Source organism: Scyliorhinus canicula, chromosome 3 (assembly GCF_902713615.1).
Source record: "Scyliorhinus canicula chromosome 3, sScyCan1.1, whole genome shotgun sequence".
Classification (NCBI taxonomy): Eukaryota; Metazoa; Chordata; class Chondrichthyes; order Carcharhiniformes; family Scyliorhinidae; genus Scyliorhinus; species Scyliorhinus canicula.
Genome location: NC_052148.1, coordinates 2,834,011 through 2,860,748, shown reverse-complemented (window position 1 = coordinate 2,860,748; position 26,738 = coordinate 2,834,011). Strand labels below are relative to the sequence as shown.

Sequence of the window (26,738 nt, the reverse complement as noted above, 5' to 3'; positions counted from 1 at the left end):
CTATCCCTTGGTGTCCATGTCCGTCATGGAATTGACAAATAATCTGGTTCCTGTCCTGGGTGGGGACCACATAAATACTATCCTTTAATATGATTCCCTTGTGTATCGTTAAAGCGTCTTTGAACCTATTATAGGGAGATGGGAAGTCTCCTTTTAAAATTTATTTAAGCGTGTCGTCTTCCTTTTGTGCCTGTGCCAAATCTTGAATATTGGTCTGTGAGACCTGGACCGCGTGTACTGGGGCAGTTTCAGGGAGTTGCCAAAAGTGAGCCTGCTTTCGCTAGGGCGTCTGCTTTCATGTTACCGGGTGGGGAGGAACGATGATAGCTTCTAACCTTTATGATTCCATATTTGTGATCTTTTGCTTCTTTGAAAATGTGTTTTAGTAATGGCGCTGAGGGTAGGGGGTTTCTGTCGGCGGATATAAATCCTCTAGATTCCCACAGGGGCAGGAAGTCCGTCAAGCTGTTGCAAACATACAAACTGTCCGAATATATGTCTGCTGGGATCGGGAACAAATCTGGGTGCTGCACAATGTATGCAATGGCTGCTAACTTGGCTGCCTGTGAACCTAAATGACCTGGCAACTTTAACGAGATCTCCTATAATGTGCGTCCCTGCGTGTCCTCTACATAAATGCCACATCCTGTAATCCCTTTTCCATTCAGAATTGTGGAGGAGCCATCAACGTACATTTTTAGAGCTTTATCTGTGGGCTGGGTTGTCTGTGGTCGGATGCCTGTCTTTCTCGGTAACAATTTGGGAAGGGTCCTGTGTTGTGTTTGGCTGCAATGATTTCACACACATGTGGGGTTCCTGCATATTGTAAATTATCGGCCAGAAACGTGTGTGTCTTTGTCCTCTTTACCGTAATGTCGCGTCCTTGTCGGAATAGGGTCCAGCGCGCTGCTCGAATTTGGCTTAATGTGCTGTCTTTTAGCCTACCGTCTAACAGTAGCTGTGTCGGGGTGTGGTCGGTCAAAATAGCTACGGGGTTGAGCCCTGTTATGTCCAAGAAGTATTGAACAGGCCAAAAAACTGCGAGCAATTGCCTTTCGCAGGATGAAAATCCTTGCTCTGCCGGATCTAAAACACGTGAGGCATAGGCTACGGGTCCTAAACGATCGTGCCTTTCCTGGAGAAGTATGGCCGAAAGAGTTCGGTCGGTGGTCACTACCTCTATTTCGTATGGGGAGTGCGGGTCTGGTGCCTACAAAGCGGGAGCTGTACTTCGGGCGCATTTCAGTGCATCTACGACATCCATGTGCTGTGGAAGCCATTTCCATGGAGCCTGTTTCTTAATGAGCTCGGAAAGTGGGGCTGCTTTTGTGACAAAACCATCTGTATGGTTCCTGCAGTAACCGACCAGTCCTGAAAATGACCGGCGTGCTGTAACATTTTGGGGCAAGGGCAATTTTACAATTCAGTCAATCCATTTCTGCTCTGTCTCATGCTTACCATATGTTATAACCGTACCTAAAAAAGTTACCTTTTCTTGGAGAATGTGGGCTTTTTTGGGGTTGATTTTACATCCAATTTCTGTTCGGAGACCTAATAGTTCAGAAAGAAGCGAAATGTGCTCTTCCTTGTTGTCAGTCTGTAGGAGCAAGTCATCCACATACTGAATGAGGCATCCAGGTTGGGAAAATTTCACTAATCCATTCGCCAATTGTCTGTGAAAAATGGAGAGGGAGTTGTAGAAACCTTGTGGAAGGCACGTCCACGTGTACTGCTGTCCCTGGAAGGTGAACGCAAATTTATACTGGCACGCTTTATCCAATGGAATGGACCAAAAGCCATTGCTAATGTCCAGAACCATGAAAGATTTTGACTGTAGTCCCTGCTTTAACATGGTCTCGGGACTCATGGCAACGGTGGGGGCTGCTGATGGAGTTACTTTGTTTAATTCTCTATAATCGATGGTCAGTCGCCATGAACCATCTATTTTCTTACGGGCCAAATCGGGGCATTGTTCATTGAGGCTACGGGCCGAATCACTCCTTGATCTAATAAACTTTGAATTACTTTAGCTACCTCTCCCTCGGCTTGTTGGGGAAAACCGTATTGTTTCTGGGGCTGAGGATCGGGACCTGGAATGGTGACCATTCCTGTAATTTTACCGCAATCGTGCTTGTGCTAGGCAAAAGATGCCTTGTATTACTTCAAGACTTCCCTAACTGTTTTGTCCTTGGTCATTGTTTGTGGATCAAACCAGTAATCTCCCACTGAGTTAATCCTGTGTTCGTAGTCTCCTGCTGTGAGCGTGGTGCGGGATCGTGCTGCTCTAGCCATTTTCTACACACACCTATTTACGGGGTTGAAAGAAAGGCTGTGTGAGCTCATAAAATCTATCCCCAGGATGTGCTCTGCTGTCGGGGGTAAATCTACCAAAACTACTGAGTGCTTGGTTCGAATGTTACCGATCTGGACATCGACAGGGGCCGTAATGTGTCCCTGCTGGAGGTGTCCTGTAAATCCACTAAGAGTGATGGTGTCTGTAGTGGGCCATATATCGTGCTGGTACATCGTGGAGTAGTTTAACGTGGTTCGGGACCCACCTGTGTCCCAAAGGAACTGTACGGGGTGTCCCCAGACTGTGCCTGCAACTCCAGGTCTTCCGGACTTGTCCCAAAGTGTGTCGCAGACCCTAGTTGGGGAGTCCAAACACCATCAATCGGTGCCATTTATGGCCAAATTATCTGCAAAGGCCCTAATGCTGTGAGTAGGTCTGGCATTTGGGGGCTGATTCCATGGCTGTTTCGGGGGGGCTTGGCATTCTCGGGCGTAATGTCCCTTCTGTCCACAATTGTTGCATCCCTGCGTGTTAGGGTGCTGCGTGTTATTTTCCGCAACCCGCTAAATCACCCCCAATCCCAGCCTCCGTATTTTCTGCAATAGCCTACAGTGGGGAACCTAATCAAACACTTTACTGAAATCCATATACACCACATCAACTGCTGTACCCTCGTCCCCCTATTTGGTCACCTTCTCAAAGAGCACAATAAGATTTGTGAGGCACTACCGACCTTTAACAAAACCGTGTTGACGATCCCGAATCAAATTATTCCGTTCTAAATGATGATACATCCTATCTCTTATAATCATTTCCAAGACTTTGCCCACAACAGAAGTAAGGCTCACTGGTGGATAGTTAGGACAACATTTGCTATTCTCCAGTGTTCTGGCACTATTTCTGTAGACACTGACGACACAAAGATCAAAGCTAAAGGTTCTGCAATCTCTCCCTAGCTTCCCAGAGAATCCTAGGATAAATCCCATCCGGCCCAGGGGACTTATCTATTTTCACACTTTCCAGAATTGCTAACACCTCCTCCTTATCAACCTCAATCTCGTCTAGTCTTGTAGCCTGTATCTCAGTAATCTCCTCGGCAACATTGTCTTTTTCCTGTGTGAATACTGACGAAAAATATTCATTTAACACCTCCCCTATCTCCTCAGACTTGACGCACAACTTCCCACAACTGTCCTTGACTGGCCTTACTCTTACCCTAGTCATTCTTTTATTCCTGACATACCTATAAAAAGCTTTAGGGTTATCCTTGATCCTACCTGCCAGACAGCCCCCTGGCTCTTCTTAGCTCTCTCTTTAGGTCCTTCCTAGCTAACTTGTAACTCTCAAGCGCCCTAACTGAACCTTCACGTCTCATCTTTACAGAAGCCTCTTTCTCCCCTTGACAACTTTAGTAAACCACAGTTCCCTCGTTCGACCACTTTCTCCCTGCCTGACAGGTACATATTTATCAAGGACACGCAGTAGCTGTTCCCTGAAAGAGCTCCACATTTCCATTGTGTCCATCCCCTGCAGTTTCGTTCCCCATCCGTGCATCCTAAGTCTTGCCTCATCACATCATAATTGCCTTTCCCCCAGCAATAACTCTTGCCCTGCGGTATATACCTATCCCTTTCCATCGCTAAAGTAAACGTAACCGAATTGTGGTTGTTATCACCAAAGTGCTCACCTACCTCCAAATCTAACACCTGATCTGGTTCATAACCGAGTACCAAATCCAATGTGGCCTTGCCTCTTGTTGGCCTATCTACAGATTGTGTCAGGGAACCCTCCTGCACACAACTGATCCAACTAAAGTACTTGAACTACAGCGTTTCCAGTTAATATTTGGAAAGTTAAAGTCTCCCATAACAACTACCCTGTTACTTTTGCTCCTATCCAGAATCATCTTTGCAATCCTTTCCTCTACATCTCTGGAACTTTTCAGAGGCCTATAGAAAACCCCCAACAGGGTGACCTCTCCTTTCCTGTTTCTAACCTCAGCCTATACGCAGGAGACGAGTCCTCATCAGACGTCCTTTCTGCCACCGTAATACTGTCCTTGACTAACAATGCCACACCTCCCCCTCTTTTACCACCTTCCCTGAACTTACTGAAACATCTAAACCCCGGAATCTGCAACAACCATTCCTGTCCCCGCTCTATCCATGTCTCCGAAATGGTCACAACTTCGAAGTCCCAGGTACTAACCCATGCTGCAAGTTCACCCATCTTATTCCTGATGCTCCTGGCATTGAAGTAGACACACTTTAAACCTCCTTCCTTCCTGCCGGTACATTGAAACCTTACTCATGACCGCCCTACTCTCAACCTCCTGTACACTGGAGCTACAATTCAGGTTCCCAACCCCCTGCTGAATTAGTTTAAACCCTCCCGAAGAGCATTAGCGAATTTCCCCCCCAGGATATTGCTACCCCTCTGGTCCAGGTGTAGACCATCCCACTTGTAGAGGTCCCACCTACCTCAGAATGAGCCCCAATTATCCAGGTACCTGAATCTCTCCCTCCTGCACCATCCCTGTAGCCACGTGTTCAACTGTTCTCTCTCCCTATTGCTCGTCTCACTAGCACATGGCACGGGTAACAACCCAGAGATAATAACTCTGCTTGTTCTCGCTTTCAGTTTCCACCCTAGCTCCCTGAATACCTGCCTTACATCCCTATCCCTTTTCCTACCTATGTCGTTGGTACCTATGTGGACCACGACTTGGGGCTGTTCCCCCTCCCCCTTAAGGATCCCGAAAACACGATCCGAGACATCGCGGACCCTGGCACCTGGGAGGCAACACACCAACCGCGAGTCTCTCTCGTTCCCACAGAATCTCCTATCTATCCCCCTAATTATGGAGTCTCCAATGACTAATGCTCTACTCCTCTTCCCCCTTCCCTTCTGAGCAACAGGGACAGACTCTGTGCCAGAGACCTGTACCCCATGGCTGACCCCTGGTAAGTCGTCGCCCCTAGTAGTATCCAAAGCGGTATACTTGTTGCTAAGGGGAACGACCACAGGGGATCCCTGTACTGACTGCTTCCTCCCAGCCCCTCTCACCGTCACCCATCTATCTTTATTCTTTGGCGTAACTACCTCCCTGAAGCTTCTATCTATGACCACCTCTGCCTCCCGAATGATCCGAAGTTCATCCAGCTCCAGCTCCAGTTCCCTAACACAGTTTTTGAGGAGCTAGAGTTGGGTGTACTTCCCACAGATGAAATCAGCAGGGTCACTGACGGCGTCCCTCACCTCAAACATTCTGCAAGAGGAACATTGTACTGCCTTCATCCCGTCCCCTCCAGATAAAACAAGAAAAAGACAGGAAGAGTTTACCTGATATTCACTCAACCCCTTAGGTTAGAGGAGGTGGCTCCTCCCACGCTTTTAAATCTCCGGCTCCTCTCCCGCGCTTTTTTTTCAGTTCAGGGGGACAGCACAGGTTCAGCTCAGGAGGAAATGGGGAGGGTAGAGGCCCAACATGCTCCCTCTAGGGTAATAGGAAGGAGCAACAAGCCCAGAAAATCATGGATGACCATGATTTACATTGAATATCTTGTGTTGCCCTATTATGTATTTTCTTTTTATTTAATTTTCATTCATGTACTTAATGATCTGTTTGAGCTGCTCGCAGAAAAATACTTTTGACTGTACCTTGGTACATGTGACAATAAACAATCCAAATTGTGTCCCAGGTTGCTGTGAAATGAAATGAAAATCACTTATTGTCACGAGTAGGCTTCAAATGAAGTTACTGTGAAAAGCCCTTAGTCGCCACATTCCGGCGCCTGTTCGGGGAGACTGGTACGGGAATTGAACCGTGCTGCTGGCCAGCCTTGGTCTGCTTTCAAAGCCAGCGATTTGGCCCTGTGCTAAACCAGCTAAACCAGTGGGAGGCGAGGGAGGAAACCGCAGGGGCCCTGATTCAAATTTTTTATTCTTCTCTGGCCACGGGAGAGGTTCCAGAGAATTGGAGAACCGCGAGTGTGGTCCCACTATTTAAGAAAGCGGGCAGCACGGTGGCCTAGTGGTTAGCACAACCGCCTCACGGCGCTGAGGTCCCAGGTTCGATCCCGGCTCTGGGTCACTGTCCGTGTGGTGTTTGCACGTTCTCCCCGTGTCTGCGTGGGTTTCGCCCCCACAACCCAAAAATGTGCAGAGTAGGCGGATTGGCCACGCTAAATTGCCCCTTAATTGGAAAAAATAATTGGCTAATCTAAATTTTAAAAAAAAAAAACTATTTAAGAAAGGCTGTGGGGATAAGCCAGGGAACTGCAGACCAGTGAGTCTCACGTCAGTGGTGGGGAAACTAATGGAGAGAATTCTGAAGGAGAGAATCTATCTCCACTTGGAGAGGCAAGGTTTGATCATGAATAGCATGGCTTTGTCACAGGGAGGTCACGCCTAAGAAATTTCATTGAATTTTATGAGCACGTGACAAAGTGTGAAGAGGGTAGTGCAGTTGATACAGTTTACATGGATTTCAGCAAAGCATTTGACAAGGTTCCCTGTGGGACACTTTTAAAGAAGGCAAATGCATATGGGCTACAGGGAACTTGATGAGGTGGATTCAAAGCTGGCTGAGCTGTAGGAAACAGAGGATGAACAGGCGCCAGAATGTGGCGACTAGGGGCTTTTCACAGTAACTTCATTTGAAGCCTACTTGTGACAATAAGCGATTTTAATTTTTTTCATGATGACAGACGGCTGCTTTAGTGACTGGAAGCCAGTGTCCACCCCACAGGGATCTGTGCTGGGCCCCCTATTATTCTTCATTCATATAAATGACTGAGATGACTATGTGGGTGTAGGATCAGTAAGTTTGTGGATGACACTAAGATTGGTCGGGTGGTTAACAGTGAGGCTGAGTGTCTTGGGTTACAGGAAGAAACAGACGCGACGATCAAATGGGCAGATAAGTGGCAGATGGAATTTAACCCTGAAAAGTGTGAGGTGATACACTTTGGAAGGAGTAATTTGATGAGGAAATATTCAATGAATGGCACCACACTGGGAAGTTCCGAGGAACAAAGGGGCCTTGGCGTGTTTGTCCATAGATCTCTGAAGGCAGAAGGGCAGGTTAATAGGATGGTGAAAAAGTCACATGGGACACTCACTTTTATCAATCAGGGCATAGATTACAAATGCAGGAAGGCCATGTTGGAGTTGTGGAGGACATTGGTGAGGCCACAGCTGGAGTACTGGGTGCAGTTCTGGTGGCCACATTATAGGAAGGATGTGATTGGACTGGAGGGGGTGCAGAGGGGATTCACCAGGATGTTGCTGGGAGGGAGCATTTTAGTTTTGAAGAAAAGTTGGATAGGCTTGGGTTGTTTTCGCTGGAGCAGAGAAGACTGAGGGGTGACCTGATTGAGGTGGACAAGATTAGGAGGGGCATGGACAGGGTGGATAGGGAGCAGCTGTTCCCCTTAGTTGAAGGGTCGGTTACGAGGGGGCACAAGATCATGGTGAGGGGCAGGAGGTTTAGGGGGGATTTGAGGGAAAACTATTTCACCCAGAGGGTGGTGATGGTCTGGAACTCTCTGCCTGGGAGGGTAGTAGGGGTGGGTTGCCTCACATCCTGGATGAGCACTGGGCACGTCTTAACATTCCAAGCTATGGGCCAAGTGCTGGGAAATACGATTACGATTGACAGATCAGGTGCCTTTCATGCAGCGGTGACAACTCGTTGGGCCTATTTTTCACTATTTTTCTTTGATTCTGTGGGATCATAGAATTTACAGTGCAGAAGGAGGCCATTCGGCCCATCGAGTCTGCATCGGCTCTTGGAAAGAGCACTCTACTTAAGCCCATACCTCCACCCTATCCGCATAAACCAGTAACCCCAACTAACCTCAGAGCAATTTAGCGTGACCAATCCATCTAACCTGCACATCTTTGAACTGTGGGAGGAAACCCACGCAGACATGGGGAGAACGTGCAGACTCCACACAGACAGTGACCCAAGCCGGGAATCAAATCTGGGACCCTGGCGCTGCGAAGCAACTGTGCTAACCACTATGCGACCATGCTGTACGATAGAACCTACAACTTCTTATTCAGAGGAGGGGATGCAACCCATGAACTTTGAAGTCTATTGCTGTATGTAATGAATACATATTAAAATAGATAAACTTCTTTGAAATGGTATTGTGCAATATTTTCCAAACATTTGAGAAGACAGAAAGGAAATGAAAATCGCTTATTGTCACGAGTAGACTTCAATGAAGTTACTGTGAAAAGCCCCTAGTCGCCACATTCCGGCACCTGTTATGGGAATCGAACCGTGCTGCTGGCCTGCTTGGTCTGCTTCCAAAGCCAGTGATTTAGCCCAGTGTGCTAAACAGCCTCTATGAAGGATGACAGAAACTCGCATCACATTTTTCAAAACGTACTTGGCTAGAGTGTTGAAATACTATTAAATTGCCCTTGCATTTCACCGTCACCTTTACTAAAGACTAACTTTCAATCCCAGATTTAGGGCACTATCTAACGGCCACGCCCGACTTGGGGCACAATGCGGCCAGTAAATTTCACGAATGGCCTCTTGTGAGATTTACCCGGCATGTTACGCCTCATGAGATCCAAAGGGAACTCGCGTGATGTCATAATTTGTGGGAGGGATCAGTATTTGGCATATTTGCATATTAAATGAGCAGCTGGTTTGACTTTAATATGGAGTTGCTGGATCCACCCAAGGCTTTGGGATTGAATCCCCTCGCCTTGGCAACTCCAGGGTGTTTAGCACTGGTCTCCACAAACGGATGGTAGGCGGAATAGCACTTGGTAGGGTTCTGCCAGGTGATCGGAGGCCCGCGGGTGGTTGCCTCCTGGGCAAGGTGGCATCGTGGCACTGCTGATACCACCTGCACACGCTGGCAAAGCCAGCTGAGTGCCACCCTGGCACTTCAGACCCGGGGTGCTCTGCTGTTGGAGATGGTGTGTGATGCACAATCAATGGACACGAAACGAAGGAATAGTCCGAAGCGAAGGCTTTACGTAGAATTTACAATGCAGAAGGAGGCCATTCGGCCCATCGAGTCTGCACCGGCTCTTGGAAAGAGCACCCTACCCAAGGTCAACACCTCCACCCTATCCCCATAACCCAGTAACCCAACCCAACACTAAGGGCAATTTTGGTCACTAAGGGCAATTTATCATGGCCAATCCACCTAACCTGCACATCTTTGGACTGTGGGAGGAAACTGGAGCATCCGGAGGAAATCCACGCACACACGGGGAGGATGTGCAGACTCCGCACAGACAGTGACCCAAGCCGGAATAGAACCAAGGACCCTGGAGCTGTGAAGCCATTGTGCTATCCACAATGCTACCGTGCTGCCCAGCTTCAATCAGCAAGAAGTGAGCCCAGCAGCAGGAGGACAGAAATGACCTGGCTGCTGGGGCACACGGGTTCTTATACCCCGCCTCATAGGCGGAGCTACCTTCCTCTCGACCAATGAGAATACAGAGGACATGATACTTGGGCCAATGGGCAGCGAGCCCTCTGCACCAATGGCAGCTCACATTCCTAGGTACCGTAATACCCGTAGTCATACTACCACATTCACCCCTTGTTGAGAAAGGAACCGGGGAGGGGGGGCGTGTGTCCCTTGGGAAGTTGGGGAATGAGGGCGTGGAGGGGGGATGTCCTGTGCAAGAGAACAAGCAACAAGGTCCATTAACAGTTCACATAGACTCGATCAGGCGATCGGGGGCCTTGGACGTCCTCTGCGACCTGCGGAGCTTCCTTGGAGACGTAGGAGTTGCGGGCGTCCGTGACTCCGGGGGCGATGATCCGGTCCTTGTGGCTGCGTCCGTACCCTCAGGCAGGGCTGGAGAGGGCCGGGCCGGGGGAGGGGCGTCCGTGACTCCGGGAGCGATGATCCGGTCCTTGTGGCTGCGTCCGTACCCTCAGGCAGGGCTGGAGAGGGCCGAGCCGGGGGAGGGGCGTCCGTGACTCCGGGAGCGATGATCCGGTCCTTGTGGCTGAGTCCGTACCCTCAGGCAGGGCTGGAGAGGGCTGGGGGAGGGGTGTCCGTGACTCCGGGAGCGATGATCCGGTCCTTGTAGCTGAGTCCGTACCCCTAGTCGGAGCTGGAGAGGGCCGGGCCGGGGGAGGGGCGTCCGTGACCCCGGGAGCGATGATCCGTTCCTTGTAGCTGAGTCCGTACCCTCAGGCAGGGCTGGAGAGGGCCGGGCCGGGGGAGGGGCGTCCGTGACCCCGGGAGCGATGATCCGGTCCTTGTGGCTGAGTCTGTACCCTCAGGCAGAGCTGGAGGAGGCCGGGCCGGGGGGGGGGGCGTCCGTGACTCCGGGAGCGATGATCCGGTCCTTGTAGCTGAGTCCGTACCCCTAGTCGGAGCTGGAGAGGGCCGGGCCGGGGGAGGGGCGTCCGTGACCCCGGGAGCGATGATCCGGTCCTTGTGGCTGCGTCTGTACCCTCAGGCAGGGCTGGAGAGGGCCGGGCCGGGGGAGGGGCGTCCCTGACTCGAGGCAGCGCGGGTAAGGGTGTCGGCGGGGCAGGGAGGGGAGTGCCTGCCGGAGGCAGTTGCGGCTGTAGCGGAGGGTGGTGGGGTCTGGCGCCCGGGGGGGAGGCCGGGATCCAGCGGGTGCCAGGTCCCGTAGGGAGTCCGTGTCCTGTCGGCCATCGGGGTACTCCACGCATATTGCGGGTTCGCGTGGAACTGCGGGACCCTCTCGACCAATGGATCCGATTTGTGCGCCCGCATGTGTTTCCGGAGCAGGATGGGTCCGGGAGCTGCCAGCCAGGTTGGCAGTGGGGTCCCTGAAGAAGACTTCCTGGGAAAAACAAGAAGGCGTTGGTGAGGTGCAGAGCAGAGACCGGATGGAGTGGAGGGTGTCTGGGAGGACCTCCTGCCAGCGGGAGACTGGGAGATTTCTGGACCGTAGGCCCTGTAGAACGGTTTTCCAGACCTTACCGTTCTCCCTCTCGACCTGTCCGTTACCCCGGGGGTTATAACTGGTCGTCCTGCTGGAGGCAATGCCCTAGCTGAGCAGGAATTGACGCAGTTCATCACTAATAAAGGAGGACAACCTATCGCTATGAATGTAAGCGGGGTAACCGAACAGGGAGAAAATGGTGTGTAGGGCTTTAATGATGATGGTTGTGGTCATGTCGGGGCAGGGGATGGCGAATGGGATTCGGGAGTACTCACCAATCACGTTGAGGAAGTACGTGTTGCAGTTGGTAGAGGGGAAGGGGCCTTTGAAGTCCATGCTGAGGCGTTCAAAGGGACGGGAAGCCTTTATCAGATGCACTTTTTCGGGGCGGTAGAAGTGCGGCTTGCACTCCGCGCAGATGTGGCAGTTTCTGGTGACTGTCCTGACCTCCTCAATGGAGTAGGGCAGGTTGCGGGTCTTCACAAAATGGAAGAAGCGGGTGACCCCCGGGTGGCAGAGGTCCTCGTGGAGGGCGTGGGGGTGGTCCACTTGCGCGATGACACAGGTGCTGCGGGACAGGGCATCGGGAGGCTCGTTTAGCTTCCCAGGATGATACAAGATGTCGTAGTTGTAGGTGGATAACTCGATCCTCCACCGCAAGATCTTCTCGTTTTTTAATCTTGCCCCGCTGTGCATTGTCGAACATGAAGGCCACCGACCATTGGTCTGTGAGGAGGGTAAACCTCCTGCCGGCCAGGTAATGCCTCCAGTGTCGCACAGCTTCTACTATGGCCTGTGCTTCCTTCTCGACCGAGGAGTGGCGGATTTCAGAAGCATGGAGAGGGCGCGAGAAGAAGGCCACGGGTCTGCCCGCTTGGTTGAGGGGGGTTGCCAGAGCTACGTCAAACGCGTCGCTCTCGACCTGAAAGGGGAGGGACTCGTCGATAGTGGGCATCGTGGCCTTTGCGATATCCGCTTTGATGCGGCTGAAGGCCTGGTGGGCCTCCGTCGACAGGGGGAAAGTAGTAGTTTGTATGAGGGGATTGGCTTTGCCGGCGTAGTTGGGGACCCACTGAGCGTAATAAGAGAAAAACCCGAGGCAGCACTTCAGGGCCTTGGAGCAGTGGGGGAGGGGGAGCTCCATCAGGGGGCGCATGCGTTCCGGGTCGGGGCCTATCACTCCATTTCGCACTACGTAGCTGAGGATGACTAGGCGGTCGGTGCTAAACACGCATTTGTCTTTGTTGTAGGTCAGATTCTGGAGTTTTGCGGTTTGGAGAAATTTGCGGAGATTGGTGTCGTGGTCCTGCTGATCGTGGTTGGTGACATTATCGAGATACGGGAAAGTTGCCCGTAAACAGTATCGGTCGACCATTCGGTCCGTCTCTCGTTGGAAGACCGAGACCCCGTTTGTGACACCGAAGGAAATCCTTAAAAAGTGGGAGAGCCGCCCGTCCGCCTCGAACGCAGTGTACTTGCGATCGCTCGGGCGGATGGGGAACTGGTGGTAGGCAGACTTCAGGTCTACCGTGGAGAAGACCTTGTACTGTGCGATCCTGTTGACCAGGTCGGATATACGGGGGAGAGGGTACGCGTCCAGCTGCGTAAAGCTGTTGATGGTCTGACTGTAGTCTATGACCATCCTATTCTTCTCCCCGGTCTTTACCACCAGAACTTGTGCTCGCCAGGGGCTGTTACTAGCTTTGATGACCCCTTCCTTCAGAAGCCGCTAGTCCTCGGACCTGATGAAGACTCGGTCCTGGGCACTATACCGTCTGCCCCTTGTGGCGACAGGTTTGCAATCCGGGGTGAGGTTTGCAAACAAGGATGGGGGATCGACTTTGAGGGTCGGGAGGCTGCAGACAGTGAGGGGAGGTATAGGGCCGCCGAATTTAAATGTTAGGCCCTGAAGGTTACACTGGAAGTCTATCCCCAGGAGTGCGGCTGCGCAGAGGTGGGGGAGGACGTATAGCCTATAATTTTTAAACTCCCTCCCCTGGACCGTGAGGCCTGCTGTGCAACACCCCATGACCAGGGCGATTTTTTGCTTAACCGGGTAGACAGGGAGAGAGCAGCGTCTTACCGTGGCGGGGTGGACGAAACTCTCCGTGCTCCCGGAGTCCAACAGGCAGTTCGTGTCCTGGCCGTTGAGCAAAATCTTTGTTGTTGCCGTAGAGAGGGTGCGTGGTCGAGACTGGTCCAGAGTGACTGAAGTGAGTCGTGGCAGGTAGTCGGAGTCTTCATCAGGCAGGGAGTAGTCACCCGCGGGGTCCTCGGTGCCCCACATCGGCCGCACATGGTGGGGAGTGGATAAAATGGCACCGCCCGTTCCCCGTACGTGGAGTTGGGGGTCCAAAATGGCGGTGCCCGGGGGTCGCACATGGCATGGGGGGCGTAAAATGGCGGCGCCCGAAGATCGCATGTGGCGTTGGGGGATGGGGGCAGCGAGGTCTGCGGGCCGCACAGGGCCCCTGAAGAGAGAGAAGGGGCTGTCCCACCGTCGCTGCCTGGGACTGCAGCGACCGCCTTTGCCTGGCAGACGGCCATAAAGTGGCCTTTCTTCCCGCAGCCCTTGCAGGTTGCGCAACGGGCTGGGCAATGTTGTCGGGGGTGCTTCGCCTGGCCGCAAAAATAGCAGTGGGGCACCGCTGGTTTTTCGGGGCGCCCTGCGGCGCAGGCCTGGGGGAAATCTGAGTCCGTGGGAGAGGGAGACGCTGCATTCCACGCCGCGTAGTCGGGTGCGTACGAGCGTGCATTTCAGTTTGCGACATCTAGGGAGGTAGCGAGGGCCCGTGCCTCCATGCGGCTTAAGGTTTCTCTTTCTAACAGTCTCTGGCGGATGTGCGAGGACTGCATGCCTACAATGAAGGCGTCTCGGATTAGGAGTTCAGTGTGTTCAGCAGCAGATACCTGTGGGCAGCCGCAGTTCCCAGGGCACCGTAAAATTCGTCCAGTGACTCACCGGGGATCTGTTGCCTTGTGGCTCGTAAGTGCCGAGCGTAGAGTTGATTAACCGGCCGTATGAAGTGTCCTTTGAGTAGGTCCATAGCCGCATCATAGTCTGTCGTGTTCTCGATGAGCATGTATGTGGCGGTGCCGACACACGAGTGGAGGATGTGCAGTTTCTGCTCCTTCGTCGGGACGTTTCCCGCCGTGCTAAGGTAACTTGAAGCAAGCTAGCCAGTGTTTAAATATGGCTGTTGCATCCGCTGCGTGGGGGCTGAGTCGTAGACACTCAGCTTGATGCGAAGCTCCATCCTTTACAAATCTTGCTGATTAAATTGATGCGCAATCAATGGACACGAAACGAAGGAGTAGTCCGAATCGAAAGGCTTTAATCAGCAAGAAGTGAGCCCAGCAGCAGGAGTACAGAAATGACCTGGCTGCTGGGGCACACGGGTTCTTATACCCCGCCTCGTAGGCGGAGCTACCTTCCTCTCGACCAATGAGAATACGGAGGACACAATACTTGGGCCAATGGGCAGCGAGCCCTGTGCACCAATGGCAGCTCACACTCCCAGGTACTGTAATACCCCTAGTCATACTAATGAAATGAAATGAAATGAAAATCGCTTATTGTCACGAGTAGGCTTCAATGAAGTTACTGTGAAAAGCCCCTAGTCGCCACATTCCGGCGCCTGTTCGGGGAGGCTGGTACGGGAATCGAATCGTGCTGCTGGCCTGCTTGGTCTGCTTTAAAAGCCAGCGATTTAGCCGAGTGAGCTAAACCAGTCCCTACTACAGGGTGCAGGGGATAACTCAAGGACCTCCCTACAGGTGACCTTGGGGGTTCTGGGAGTCATGTTTGGGGGGCTCGAGAGATCGGGGTGCCATTTTATAATGGCATCCCAATCTCTTCCTGCACTGGTGAGTGGAGTTCCTCAGTGCAGAAAATACGGCCGAGTGTGGACTCGGCGGGACGTTCGCGCAGAGGCTGAAAGTTCCCAGCACTTAAAGGCCAGAACAAATGTTTTCCCAGTGAGACCGTGCCCTATGTAATTGTATTTAAATCCCACCAGCATGCAATGCGGGGGAATTGTAACCATGTCCCCTGCAGCAATAGACTGGGTTGGAGCATTACTAACATTAGCACCACACAGTTTGTGTTGTATTTAAGCAGCATGTACTGTAAACTAATCTTTATAGAAATGCCATTAAATCTTCCCTTGCATTTCAAACAGGTTCTCACTTTTATCAGGAAAAACTACTTGAAGAACTGAAGGAGTACAAGTTTGTATTCCCACATGTCATCTCTGGGAATAAGAAACACAGAGTTTCTATACTGCCTCAGGTAATTAATCTAACGGCGTTCTACAGTCTGAATAGTCAACATCTTTTCACGAAGGTCGGGGAGTCTAAAACTAGAGGGCATAGGTTTAAGATCAGAGGGGAGAGATCAAAAGGGTCTAGAGGGGCAATAATTCACACAGGGGGTGGTGAGTGTCTGGAATGAGCTGCCAGAGGCAATAGTAGAGGTGGGTACAATTTTGTCTTTTAAAAAGCATTCAGGCAGTTATATGAGTTAGATGGATGTGGAGACAAGGGCAGCACAGAGGCACAGTAGGGGCTGATTTAGCACACTGGGCTTTGGGTCACTGTGAAGTTTGCACATTCTCCCCGTGTTTGCGTCTGTTTCACCCCCACAACCCATAGATGTGTAGGGTAGGTGCATTTGCAATGGTAAATTACCCCTTAATTGGAAAAAATTAATTGGGTACTCTAAATTTAGAACAAAGAAGGTGGCCATAGAGGGATCTGGGCCAAATGTGGGCAATTGGGACTAGGTTACGGTTAAAACTGGGTAGCATGGACAAGTTGGGGTGGAAGGGCCTGTTTCCAAACTGTAAACCTCGATGACTGTATGACTACCTTAACTCATCCCAACCTGTGTGCCTCCTCTCTGCTGAAATGATCTATTTTTTTACAATCCATCCAGCAATAGCAATTTGGATTTATTCATGGTATGAGCCTGTGGGTGGAACGTCATAATAGAGCTTGATTATTCTCCGCTGGAGCAAGTCTACAATAAAAAATGTGCAGTCCTCAGCAACGGGAAGCTGGACAGACACGATAGGCAGGAGCACGGCAGGCAGGAGCACGGCAGACAGGAGCACAGCAGGCAGGAGCACGGCAGGCAGGAGCACAGCAGGGAGCTGGATAGACACGGCAGGCAGGAGCATGGCAGGCAGGAGCACAGCAGGCAGGAGCACAGCAGGGAGCTGGACAGACACGATAGGCAAGAGCACGGCAGGCAGGAGCACGGCAGGCAGGAGCACAGCAGGGAGCTGGACAGACACGATAGGCAAGAGCACGGCAGGCAGGAGCACGGCAGGCAGGAGCACAGTAGGGAGCTGGACAGACACGATAGGCAGGAGCACGGCAGGCAGGAGCACAGCAGGCAGGAGCACAGCAGGGAGCTGGGCAGACACGATAGGCAAGAGCACGGCAGGCAGGAGCACGGCAGGCAGGAGCACAGCAGGGAGCTGGATAGACACGACAGGCAGGAGCACGGCAGGCAGGGAGCTGGATAGGCACGACAGGCAGGGAGCTGGATAGATACGGCAGGCAGGAGCACGGCAGGGAGCTGGTTGGACACGGCAGGCAGGAGCACGGCAGGCAGGGAGCTGGATAGACACGACAGGCAGGGAGCTGGATAGATACGGCAGGCAGGGAGCTGGATAGACATGGCAGGCAGGAGCACGGCAGGCAGGAGCACAGCAGGGAGCTGGATAGACACGGCAGGCAGGGAGCTGGATAGACACGGCAGGCAGGAGCACGGCAGGCAGGAGCACGGCAGGGAACTGGATAGACACGGCAGGCAGGAGCATGGCAGGCAGGAGCACAGCAGGGAGCAGGATAGACACGGCAGGCAGGAGCACGACAGGCAGGAGCACGGCAGACAGGGAGCTGGATAGACACGGCAGGCAGGAGCACGGCAGGCAGGGAGCTGGTTAGACACGGCAGGCAGGAGCACGGCAGGCAAGGAGCTTGATAGACACAACAGGCAGGAGCACGGCAGGGAGCTGGATAGACACGGCAGGCAGGAGCACGGCAGGCAGGGAGCTGGATAGACACGACAGGCAGGGAGCTGGATAGACACGGCAGGCAGGAGCACGGCAGGCAGGGAGCTGGATAGACACGGCAGGCAGGGAGCTGGATAGACACAGCAGGCAGGAGCAGGGCAGGCAGGGAGCTGGATAGACACGACAGGCAGGGAGCTGGATAGACACGGCAGGCAGGAGCACGGCAGGCAGGGAGCTGGATAGACACGGCAGGCAGGAACATGGCAGGCAGGGATCTGGATAGACACAACAGGCAGGAGTACGGCAGGCAGGGAGCTGGATAGACACGGCAGGCAGGGGCATGGCAGGGAGTTGGATAGACACGGCAGGCAGGGAGCTGTTTACGGCAGTTATTAATACCGTTCATCACATTCACCCCCTGTTTAAAAAAAACACATAGTCCGTCGGGGGTGAAGTGTTTTAAATTATAAGTTCAGTCTTTGTGGTGGTCTGATCGTCCGTGCTGACATTCGCTGCTCCGGTGGTGGCACCGTGGATGTGGTCGGTTCCGATGGTGGTCTATCCGGGAGCACGGTTGACTTTTGCCCGCCTTGGAGGGCGGGAGGGGGGGGATTATCAGGGGTGATTAGGGTGGTCGATGCCGGAGCTGGCTGGGGGGCAGGGGGCGCTATGGGGAGGTCGCTGTCGGAGTCGGCAGTCGGTGCGGGGCGAGGAGCGTCGGTAGAAGGAGGGGGGGGGGGGGGGGGGGGGTCGGTGGGGAAAACGTCGGGGTCGATGGGAGAGTCGGTGGGGTCGGTGGGAGAGCCAGCGGGTGCCAGGTCTCGCAGGGAGACAGTATCCTGCCTGCCGTCAGGGTGCTCGACGTGGGCATATTGAGGGTTTGTGTGCAGCAGGTGGACCCTCTCGACTATTGGATCCGTTTTATGGCTCCTCATGTGCCTCCGGAGTAGGACTGGACCCGGAGTCATCAGCCAGAGTGGAAGCGAGACCCCAGAGTGGACTTCCTGGGGAAGACAAACAAACGATTGTGAGGGGTCTCGTTCGTGGCCGTACAGAGGAGCAACCTAATGGAGTGCAGGGCATCGGGTAGGACTTCCTGCCAGCGGGCGATAGGGAGACTCCTTGACCATAGGGCTAGGAGGACAGCCTTCCAAACTGTCGCGTTCTCCCTCTCCACTTGCCCGTTTCCCCGCGGGTTATAGCTCGTCGTTCTGCTCGAGGCGATGCCCTTGCTGAGCAGGTACCGACGCAGCTCATCGCTCATGAACGATGTACCCCGGTCGCTGTGGATATAAGCAGGGAAACCAAACAGTGTGAAGGTGCTGTGCAGTCCCTTGATCACGGAGGCCGAGGTCGTATCGGGGCAGGGGACAGCAAAAGGGAAGCGGGAGAATTCGTCGATGACGGTGAGGAAATAGATGTTGCGGTTGGTGGATGGGAGGGGCCCTTTGAAGTCCACGCTTAGTCGCTCAAAGGGCCCAGAGGCCTTTATCAGGCGGGCCTTGTCTGGTCGATAGAATTGCGGTTTGCATTCCGCACAGATCTGGCATGCCTTATTCATGGCCTTGACCTCCCCTGTGGAGTAGGGTAGGTTGCGGGACTTGATGAAGTGGGCAAGCCGGGTGACCCCCGGGTGGCAGAGGTCATCGTGGATGGCTCTCAGGCGTTGGCGCACGTGCCGCGGGAATTTTGTCGTTCTTTATTTTGCCCCGTTGTGCGTTATCGAACATAAAGGCGACCGACCGTTGGTCGGTGATGAGGGTGAACCTCCTACCGGCTAGGTAGTGCCTCCAGTGTCGCACGGCCTCCATTATGGCTTGTGCTTCCTTCTCGACTGCAGAGTGCCGAATTTCCGAGGCGTTGAGGGTTCGGGAGAAGAATGCAGGTCTGCCCGCCTGGTTGAGGGTAGCAGCCAGGGCGACGTCTGATGCGTCGCTTTCTACTTGGAAGGGAATGGCTTCGTCCACCGCGTGCATGGTGGCCTTGATGATGCCGGCCTTGATACGGTCGAAAGCCGTCAGAGGAAAAACCGTGGTCTTAATGAGTGGCCGGGCTTTGTCCGCATGTCTGAGGACCCACTGGGCGTAATAGGAGAAAAGCCCCAAGCACCGTTTGAGTGCCTTGAGGCTACGGGGGAGGGGGAGTTCCTTAAAGGGACGCATGTGATCGGGGTCCGGGCCTAGGACCCCGTTTTCCACAACGTAGCCGAGGATGGCGAGCCAGGTTGTGTGGAACACACATTTCTCTTTGTTGTCCGTGAGGTTGAGGGCCCGGGCAGTCTGGAGGAACTTCCCTAGGTTTGCGTCGTGGTCCTGCTGGTCATGGCCGCAGATGGTGATGTTGTCCAAGTACGGGAAGGTAGCCCGTAAGCCGTACTGGTCCACCATTTGATCCATCGCCCTCTGGAAAACGGAGACTCCGTTTGTAACACCAAAGGGGACCCTGAGGAAGTGAAACAGCCGACTGGCTGCTTCAAAAGCCGTGTAGGGGCGGTCCTCTGAGTGGATAGGGAGTTGATGATAGGCCGATTTTAGGTCAACTGTGGAGAATACCCGATACTGGGCGATGTGAGTGACCATTTCAGCTTTGCGGGGAAGTGGGTAAGCATCGAGTTGTGTAAAGCGGTTTATGGTTTGGCTATAATCCACTACCATTCGTTGCTTTTCCCCGGAGCGGACTACCAATACTTGAGCCCTCCAAGGGCTGTTGCTGGCCTCTATGACCCCCTCTTTTAGTAGCCGCTGAACCTCTGACTTGATGAAGGTCATGTCTTGGGTACTGTACCGGTGACTCCTGGTGGCGACAGGCTTACAGTCGGGAGTGAGGTTCGCGAAGAGGCGGGGTGGCGCAACTTTGAGTGTCGCCAGGCTGCATACTGTGAGTGGGGGCAGGGGTCCGCCGAACTTCAGTGTCAGGCTCCGGTGGCTGCACTGTAAGTCCAGACCGAGCAGCAGGGGGGCGCAGAGTTGAGGAAAGATGTAAAGTTTAAAATGGGAGTATTCAGCGCCTTGAATTGCGAGGTCAGCGACACAATACCCCGTGATTTGAACAAAATGGGACCCAGGGGCGAGGGCGATAGTTTGGGAGGCGGGGTGGGTGCGCACGGAGGAGGACCTTACCGTGTCTGGATGTATAAAGCTCTCCGTGCTCCTGGAGTCGAATAGGCAGGGAGTGTCATGGCCGTTGATTCGCACCCGCATCATTGAGTTTCGCAGGTGTTTCGGCCGCGACTGATCGAGTGTGATCGCTCCTCGTTGCGGGCCGTCAGAGTCGAACTCACAAAATGGCCGCCTGGAGTCACAAGATGGCCGAACGTGTTGGGTTTTGAAGATGGCCGCCGCCAGGATGGCCGCTCCCGTGACTCGCACAAGGTCGATGACGCGTCGGAAGTGGGCGTGTATGGCCGCCGCGCAGCCGCGTTCCGGGGACTGTGAGACCGGGAGTTTGATTTCTGGGCCTGGTTAGGGTTTTGTTTGTGGCCTTTGGGCCCAGCCAGGCAGACATTCGCGAAGTGCCCTTTCCTCCCGCAGTCGTTGCAGATTGCGGATCGGGCCGGGCAACGCTGACGTGGGTGCTGGCCTTGCCCACAGAAATAGCATGGGGAGCCCCCGGAGTGAGTGGATCGCCGCGTGGCACAGGCCTGTAGCGTGGCCGAGTCTGGAGGGGATAGAGAGAGGTTCGCAAGGTCCGCGGAGTACGTACGGAGGTTACGGTGGGCCGTTTTGAGAGAAGAGGCGAGCGTTACCGTGCCTTGGAGACCCTTCGCCCCGTCTTCTAGGAGCCGCTGCCGGATGTACGAGGACATGATGCCAGACACAAGGGCATCGCGGATATGTAAGTTCCTGTGGTCTTCTGCATTCACTCCTTTGTGGTCGCAGTTCCTCGCGAGCGCATTGAGTCTTTCCACGAGATCAAGGGTCACCCCTCGGTATTGTTTGACAAGGAGAGGTTGAGACCAAGGAGAGGGAAAGTGAGTAAGAGAGGGAGAGTGAACAAGAGAGAAAAAAATAACAGAAAGAGAGAGAATTTAAATTCAAATCATAAAATATGTAATTTAAAAGCTCATCTCAGTTGTGGTAACTATCATCAATTGTGGTTCCCTTTTACAGAAGAACATGTGCTGTCCTCATTTGGGCTTCTCTACAACTGATGGACACACAGCAATGTGGTTGGCTCTTTACTACCCCCTGAAATTGCCCAGCAAGGTATTCAGTTCAACAGCAAAACAAACCAGACAGGAGAGCAAAAAAGCTGGTAATGGGAAGAGTTTTAGTAAACTAAGTTGGAAGGCAACAGAAATAAAATCCAGCATCAAACAGGGTCAAAATATGGATAAATGTTAAACAAACAAAACTAGAGACTCCCAATCTGAATGCATGCAGTATTCACAAGAGAGATGAATTGATGGCACATATAGAAGTAAGCATTTCTGATTTAATTCCTGTTACGGAGACCTAGTTACAGTGAGCCAAGGCTAAGAACTGACTATTCAACGGTCTTCAACAGGAAGGACAGGCATAAAAAATAAAAGGAGGTGGGATAACACATAGAACATACAGTGCAGAAGGAGGCCATTCGGCCCATCGAGTCTGCACTGACCCACTTAAGCCCTCACATCTCCCCTATCCCCCTAACCCAATATTCTCTCCTAATCTTTTTGGACACTAAGGGCAATTTAGCATGACCAATTCACCTAACCTGCACGTCTTTGGACTGTGGGAGGAAACCGGAGCTCCCGGAGGAATCCCACGCAGACACAGGGAGAACGTGGAGACTCCGCACAGACAGTGACCCAAGCCGGGAATCGAAACTGGGACCCTGGCGCTGTGAAGCCACAGTGCTAACCACTATGCTACCATGAGAGCCTGTTAACACTGTTAAATAAAGGACAACATCAGTACTTTAGAGAGAGGTTCTTGGATCAGAGGATAAAGATGGAGAATCAGTTTGGCTGGAGCTAAGAATGGGCAAGGATAAAGAAACATTGGGAGTTATTTATAGGCCACCAAGTAATAATGGTAATGTCGGGCAAGGAATAAATCAGGAAGTCAGAGATATATATCACAAAGGTATTCCTGGAATGTATACAAGATGGTTTCCAAGAACAAAATGAACCAAATCATGAATAGGTTATTTTAGATCTAGTGTTGTGCAATGACAATGGCCTAATAACTTTGTAACTGAACTTTAAGGGAAGAGTGATCATAACATATTGGAATTTTACATTAAGTTAGAAAGTGATGTCAGTCCAAAGATATGCAGGTTAGGTGGATTGGCCATGCTAAATTGCCCTTAGTGTTGGGTGGGGTTGCTGGGTTATGGGGATAGGGTGGAGGTGTGGGCTTGGGTAGGGTGCTCTTTCCAAGAGCCAGTGCAGACTCGATGGGCCGAATGGCCTCCTTCTGCACTGTAAATCCTACAAATAAAGAATGGTTCTTAAATCTAACCAAAGGAAATTATGGCAATATGAGGGAAAATTGGCTGTGGTAAGGCAGGGGTGTGACTTGATTGGCCGAATGGCCTCTTTCTGTGCTGTTGGGATTCTATGGATTCTAACATCAATGAATCCCTCACTGTGAAAATTCAAAGAGCTACCATTAATCACAAATTGAACTGGCTAAACCACATTAATGCTGTATTTGCAAGAACAGGGCAAAGATTGCGTGTAGCTCACTTCCAGGCCCCTCAAAGCCAGCCCACCATCAACAGGAATAAGTCAGGGATGTGATAGAATGCTCTCCACTTGCCTGGATGAGTGCAGCTTCAACAACATTCAAGAAGCTTTGCAATATCCTTGACAAAGCAGTCCGCTTGATTGACACTACATCCACAAACATTAATTCCTCCACCACTGACACATAGTGACGGCAGTGTGTATCATCGACATGATGCACTGCAGGAACTCACCAAGGTTCTTAGAATCATAAAGTCAGAGAGGTTCACAGTACAGAAAAGGCCTTTGGCACTAAGCATCTGCCCCGGTCAAAATAAAAACAGCTGACAGTTCTGATCCCATTTCCCAGCAATTGGTTCACAGGCTTTGCAAGTGCACATCTATAAACTTCTTCAATATTATGGGGGTCTCTGCCTCCACCACTCTTTCAGGCAGTGAGTTCCAGACTCCCACCACCCTCTGGGTGAACAGATCTTTCCTCACATCCCCTCTTAACCTCCCATCCCTTACTTTAAATCTCTGCCTTCTGGTCATTGATCCCTCCACCAAGGGGAAACATTTCTCCCTGTTTACTCTATCTCTGCTCCTCATAATTTTATCCATCTCAATCATGTCCCCCCTCAGTATCCTCTGTTCCAAGGAAAACAATCTGTCTATCCAAACTCTCTTCCTAACTCAAACTCTCCAACCCAGGCAACATCCTGGTAAATCTCTTCTGCACCATTCCCAGTGCTATCACATCCCCTCTATAACGTGGATTCCAGAGTTGCACTCAATACTTTAGCTGTGGCTTTGTTAATTCCTGGTTAATTTGCTGTCAGTCTAGATTCAATAAAATCTGAGATGGATTTGCAGGTATCATATCATTTAATAATAACTAACTTGCAAGGCTGCATCAATCCATAGAGCTACAGGACACACATAATGTCTTCTGCAACATCCAGGAGTAAAAAAGAGAGAGCACACAATTTTCTACAGATATATTCAAAATCACAGTAAGATTCACATATAAGCTTCCCATTGGTCATTCTATACACCTCCTGACCTGGCCCTATATCCTAATTGGTCACTTTACATTGTGCCCAGCATCCTTTTCAGCATGCTCACCACGAGGTTACCATCCCCCGAGCCATGCTTTGCTCTGCTCTCTCTCCTTTGTTCTGTCTGTGAACATATTACCCTCAGGGTCTTACTGTCCATCTCCTCATTCCCTCCTTTTATCATTTCATGATAACCCATCATTCCTAGCTGTAGTTATGGCCCTTCAACTAAGAAAACTCGTTGCTGCATTGCTAAATCCTACTGCAGCACCTCATCGGCCGCTGCATGCTCGTGGACCCTAACAGTCAATGCTCTAGGGGCGGCTATCTGTTCCAGCGCACCCTGCATTTTACCCATCATGCATTTAAGGATGGCCAGGCCCACAAAGATGCAGGTGAGATAGTCAAGAGCATACCGGTTCTGCATGGCAAACAACCTGAGTTGAGATAATTCCCTGGTTATTGTCCCGAGGGCCCCCAAGGTCTCATTTCCCAGGATGGTAAGGCCACAAATAAAATAATTCCTATCGTTGACCGCCAAGGAACCCCCCACACCCCAGTGTCAAGGCGCGCAGAATTCCCCATCCGGCGGAGTGGCCCCGGTTGGGTGCTGGGACCTGAGGTTTCTTCCAACCTTCGCAGAATTCTGCTGAGACTGCCCGGCACACCAATTTATGGTGCAGTATCCACTCAGTGGGGCAGGGGGCCGCAGTATCCACTCAGTGGGGCAGGGGGCCGCAGTATCCACTCAGTGGGGCAGGGGGCCGCAGTATCCACTCAGTGGGGCAGGGGGGCCGCAGTATCCACTCAGTGGGGGGCCGCAGTATCCACTCAGTGGGGGGGGCCGCAGTATCCACTCAGTGGGGGGCCGCAGTATCCACTCAGTGGGGCAGGGGGCCGCAGTATCCACTCAGTGGGGGGCCGCAGTATCCACTCAGTGGGGCAGGGGGCCGCAGTATCCACTCAGTGGGGCGGGGGGCCGCAGTATCCACTCAGTGGGGCAGGGGGCCGCAGTATCCACTCAGTGGGGCAGGGGGCCGCAGTATCCACTCAGTGGGGGGGCCGCAGTATCCACTCAGTGGGGGGGCCGCAGTATCCACTCAGTGGGGCAGGGGGCCGCAGTATCCACTCAGTGGGGGGCCGCAGTATCCACTCAGTGGGGCAGGGGGCCGCAGTATCCACTCAGTGGGGCAGGGGGCCGCAGTATCCACTCAGTGGGGTAGGGGGCCGCAGTACCCACTCAGTGGGGTAGGGGGCCGCAGTATCCACTCAGTGGGGCAGGGGGGCCGCAGTATCCACTCAGTGGGGGGGCCGCAGTATCCACTCAGTGGGGGGCCGCAGTATCCACTCAGTGGGCAGGGGGCCGCAGTATCCACTCAGTGGGGCAGGGGGCCGCAGTATCCACTCAGTGGGGCAGGGGGGCCGCAGTATCCACTCAGTGGGCAGGGGGCCGCAGTATCCACTCAGTGGGGCAGGGGGCCGCAGTATCCACTCAGTGGGGCAGGGGGCCGCAGTATCCCACTCAGTGGGGTAGGGGGCCGCAGTATCCACTCAGTGGGGTAGGGGGCCGCAGTACCACTCAGTGGGGTAGGGGGCCGCAGTATCCACTCAGTGGGGCAGGGGGCCGCAGTATCCACTCAGTGGGGCAGGGGGGCCGCAGTATCCACTCAGTGGGGCAGGGGGCCGCAGTATCCACTCAGTGGGGCAGGGGGCCGCAGTATCCACTCAGTGGGGCAGGGGGCCGCAGTATCCACTCAGAGGGGCAGGGGGGCCGCAGTATCCACTCAGTGGGCAGGGGGCCGCAGTATCCACTCAGTGGGGCAGGGGCCGCAGTATCCACTCAGTGGGGCAGGGGGCCGCAGTATCCACTCAGTGGGGCAGGGGGCCGCAGTATCCACTCAGTGGGGCAGGGGGCCGCAGTATCCACTCAGTGGGGCAGGGGGCCGCAGTATCCACTCAGTGGGGCAGGGGGCCGCAGTATCCACTCAGTGGGGCAGGGGGGCCGCAGTATCCACTCAGTGGGGCAGGGGGGCCGCAGTATCCACTCAGTGGGGCAGGGGGCCGCAGTATCCACTCAGTGGGGCAGGGGGCCGCAGTATCCACTCAGTGGGGCAGGGGGCCGCAGTATCCACTCAGTGGGGCAGGGGGCCGCAGTATCCACTCAGTGGGGCAGGGGGCCGCAGTATCCACTCAGTGGGGCAGGGGGCCGCAGTATCCACTCAGTGGGGCAGGGGGCCAGCAGTATCCACTCAGTGGGGCAGGGGGCCGCAGTATCCACTCAGTGGGGCAGGGGGCCGCAGTATCCACTCAGTGGGGCAGGGGGGCCGCAGTATCCACTCAGTGGGGGGGCCGCAGTATCCACTCAGTGGGGCAGGGGGCCGCAGTATCCACTCAGTGGGGCAGGGGGCCGGCAGTATCCACTCAGTGGGGCAGGGGGCCGCAGTATCCACTCAGTGGGGCAGGGGGCCGCAGTATCCACTCAGTGGGGCAGGGGGCCGCAGTATCCACTCAGTGGGGCAGGGGACCGCAGTATCCACTCAGTGGGGCAGGGGGGCCGCAGTATCCACTCAGTGGGGCAGGGGGGCCGCAGTATCCACTCAGTGGGGCAGGGGGCCGCAGTATCCACTCAGTGGGGGGGCCGCAGTATCCACTCAGTGGGGGGCCGCAGTATCCACTCAGTGGGGGGCCGCAGTATCCACTCAGTGGGGGGCCGCAGTATCCACTCAGTGGGGCAGGGGGGCCGCAGTATCCACTCAGTGGGGCAGGGGGCCGCAGTATCCACTCAGTGGGGCAGGGGG

The 26,738-nt window shown here is 53.4% G+C and overlaps 1 protein-coding gene across 3 annotated transcripts in view; it reads left to right on the top strand.

The window, feature by feature from the left end:
- Positions 1 to 26,738, top strand: part of LOC119963786 (disintegrin and metalloproteinase domain-containing protein 12-like) — a 467,225-nt gene that overhangs the window by 6,434 nt on the left and 434,053 nt on the right. For all 3 annotated transcript variants that reach the window (XM_038793073.1, XM_038793071.1, XM_038793074.1), the window contains exon 2: positions 15,385 to 15,494. In XM_038793073.1, coding sequence (XP_038649001.1) covers positions 15,385 to 15,494 — 110 coding nt within the window. The remainder of the gene's footprint in view (positions 1 to 15,384; positions 15,495 to 26,738) is intronic.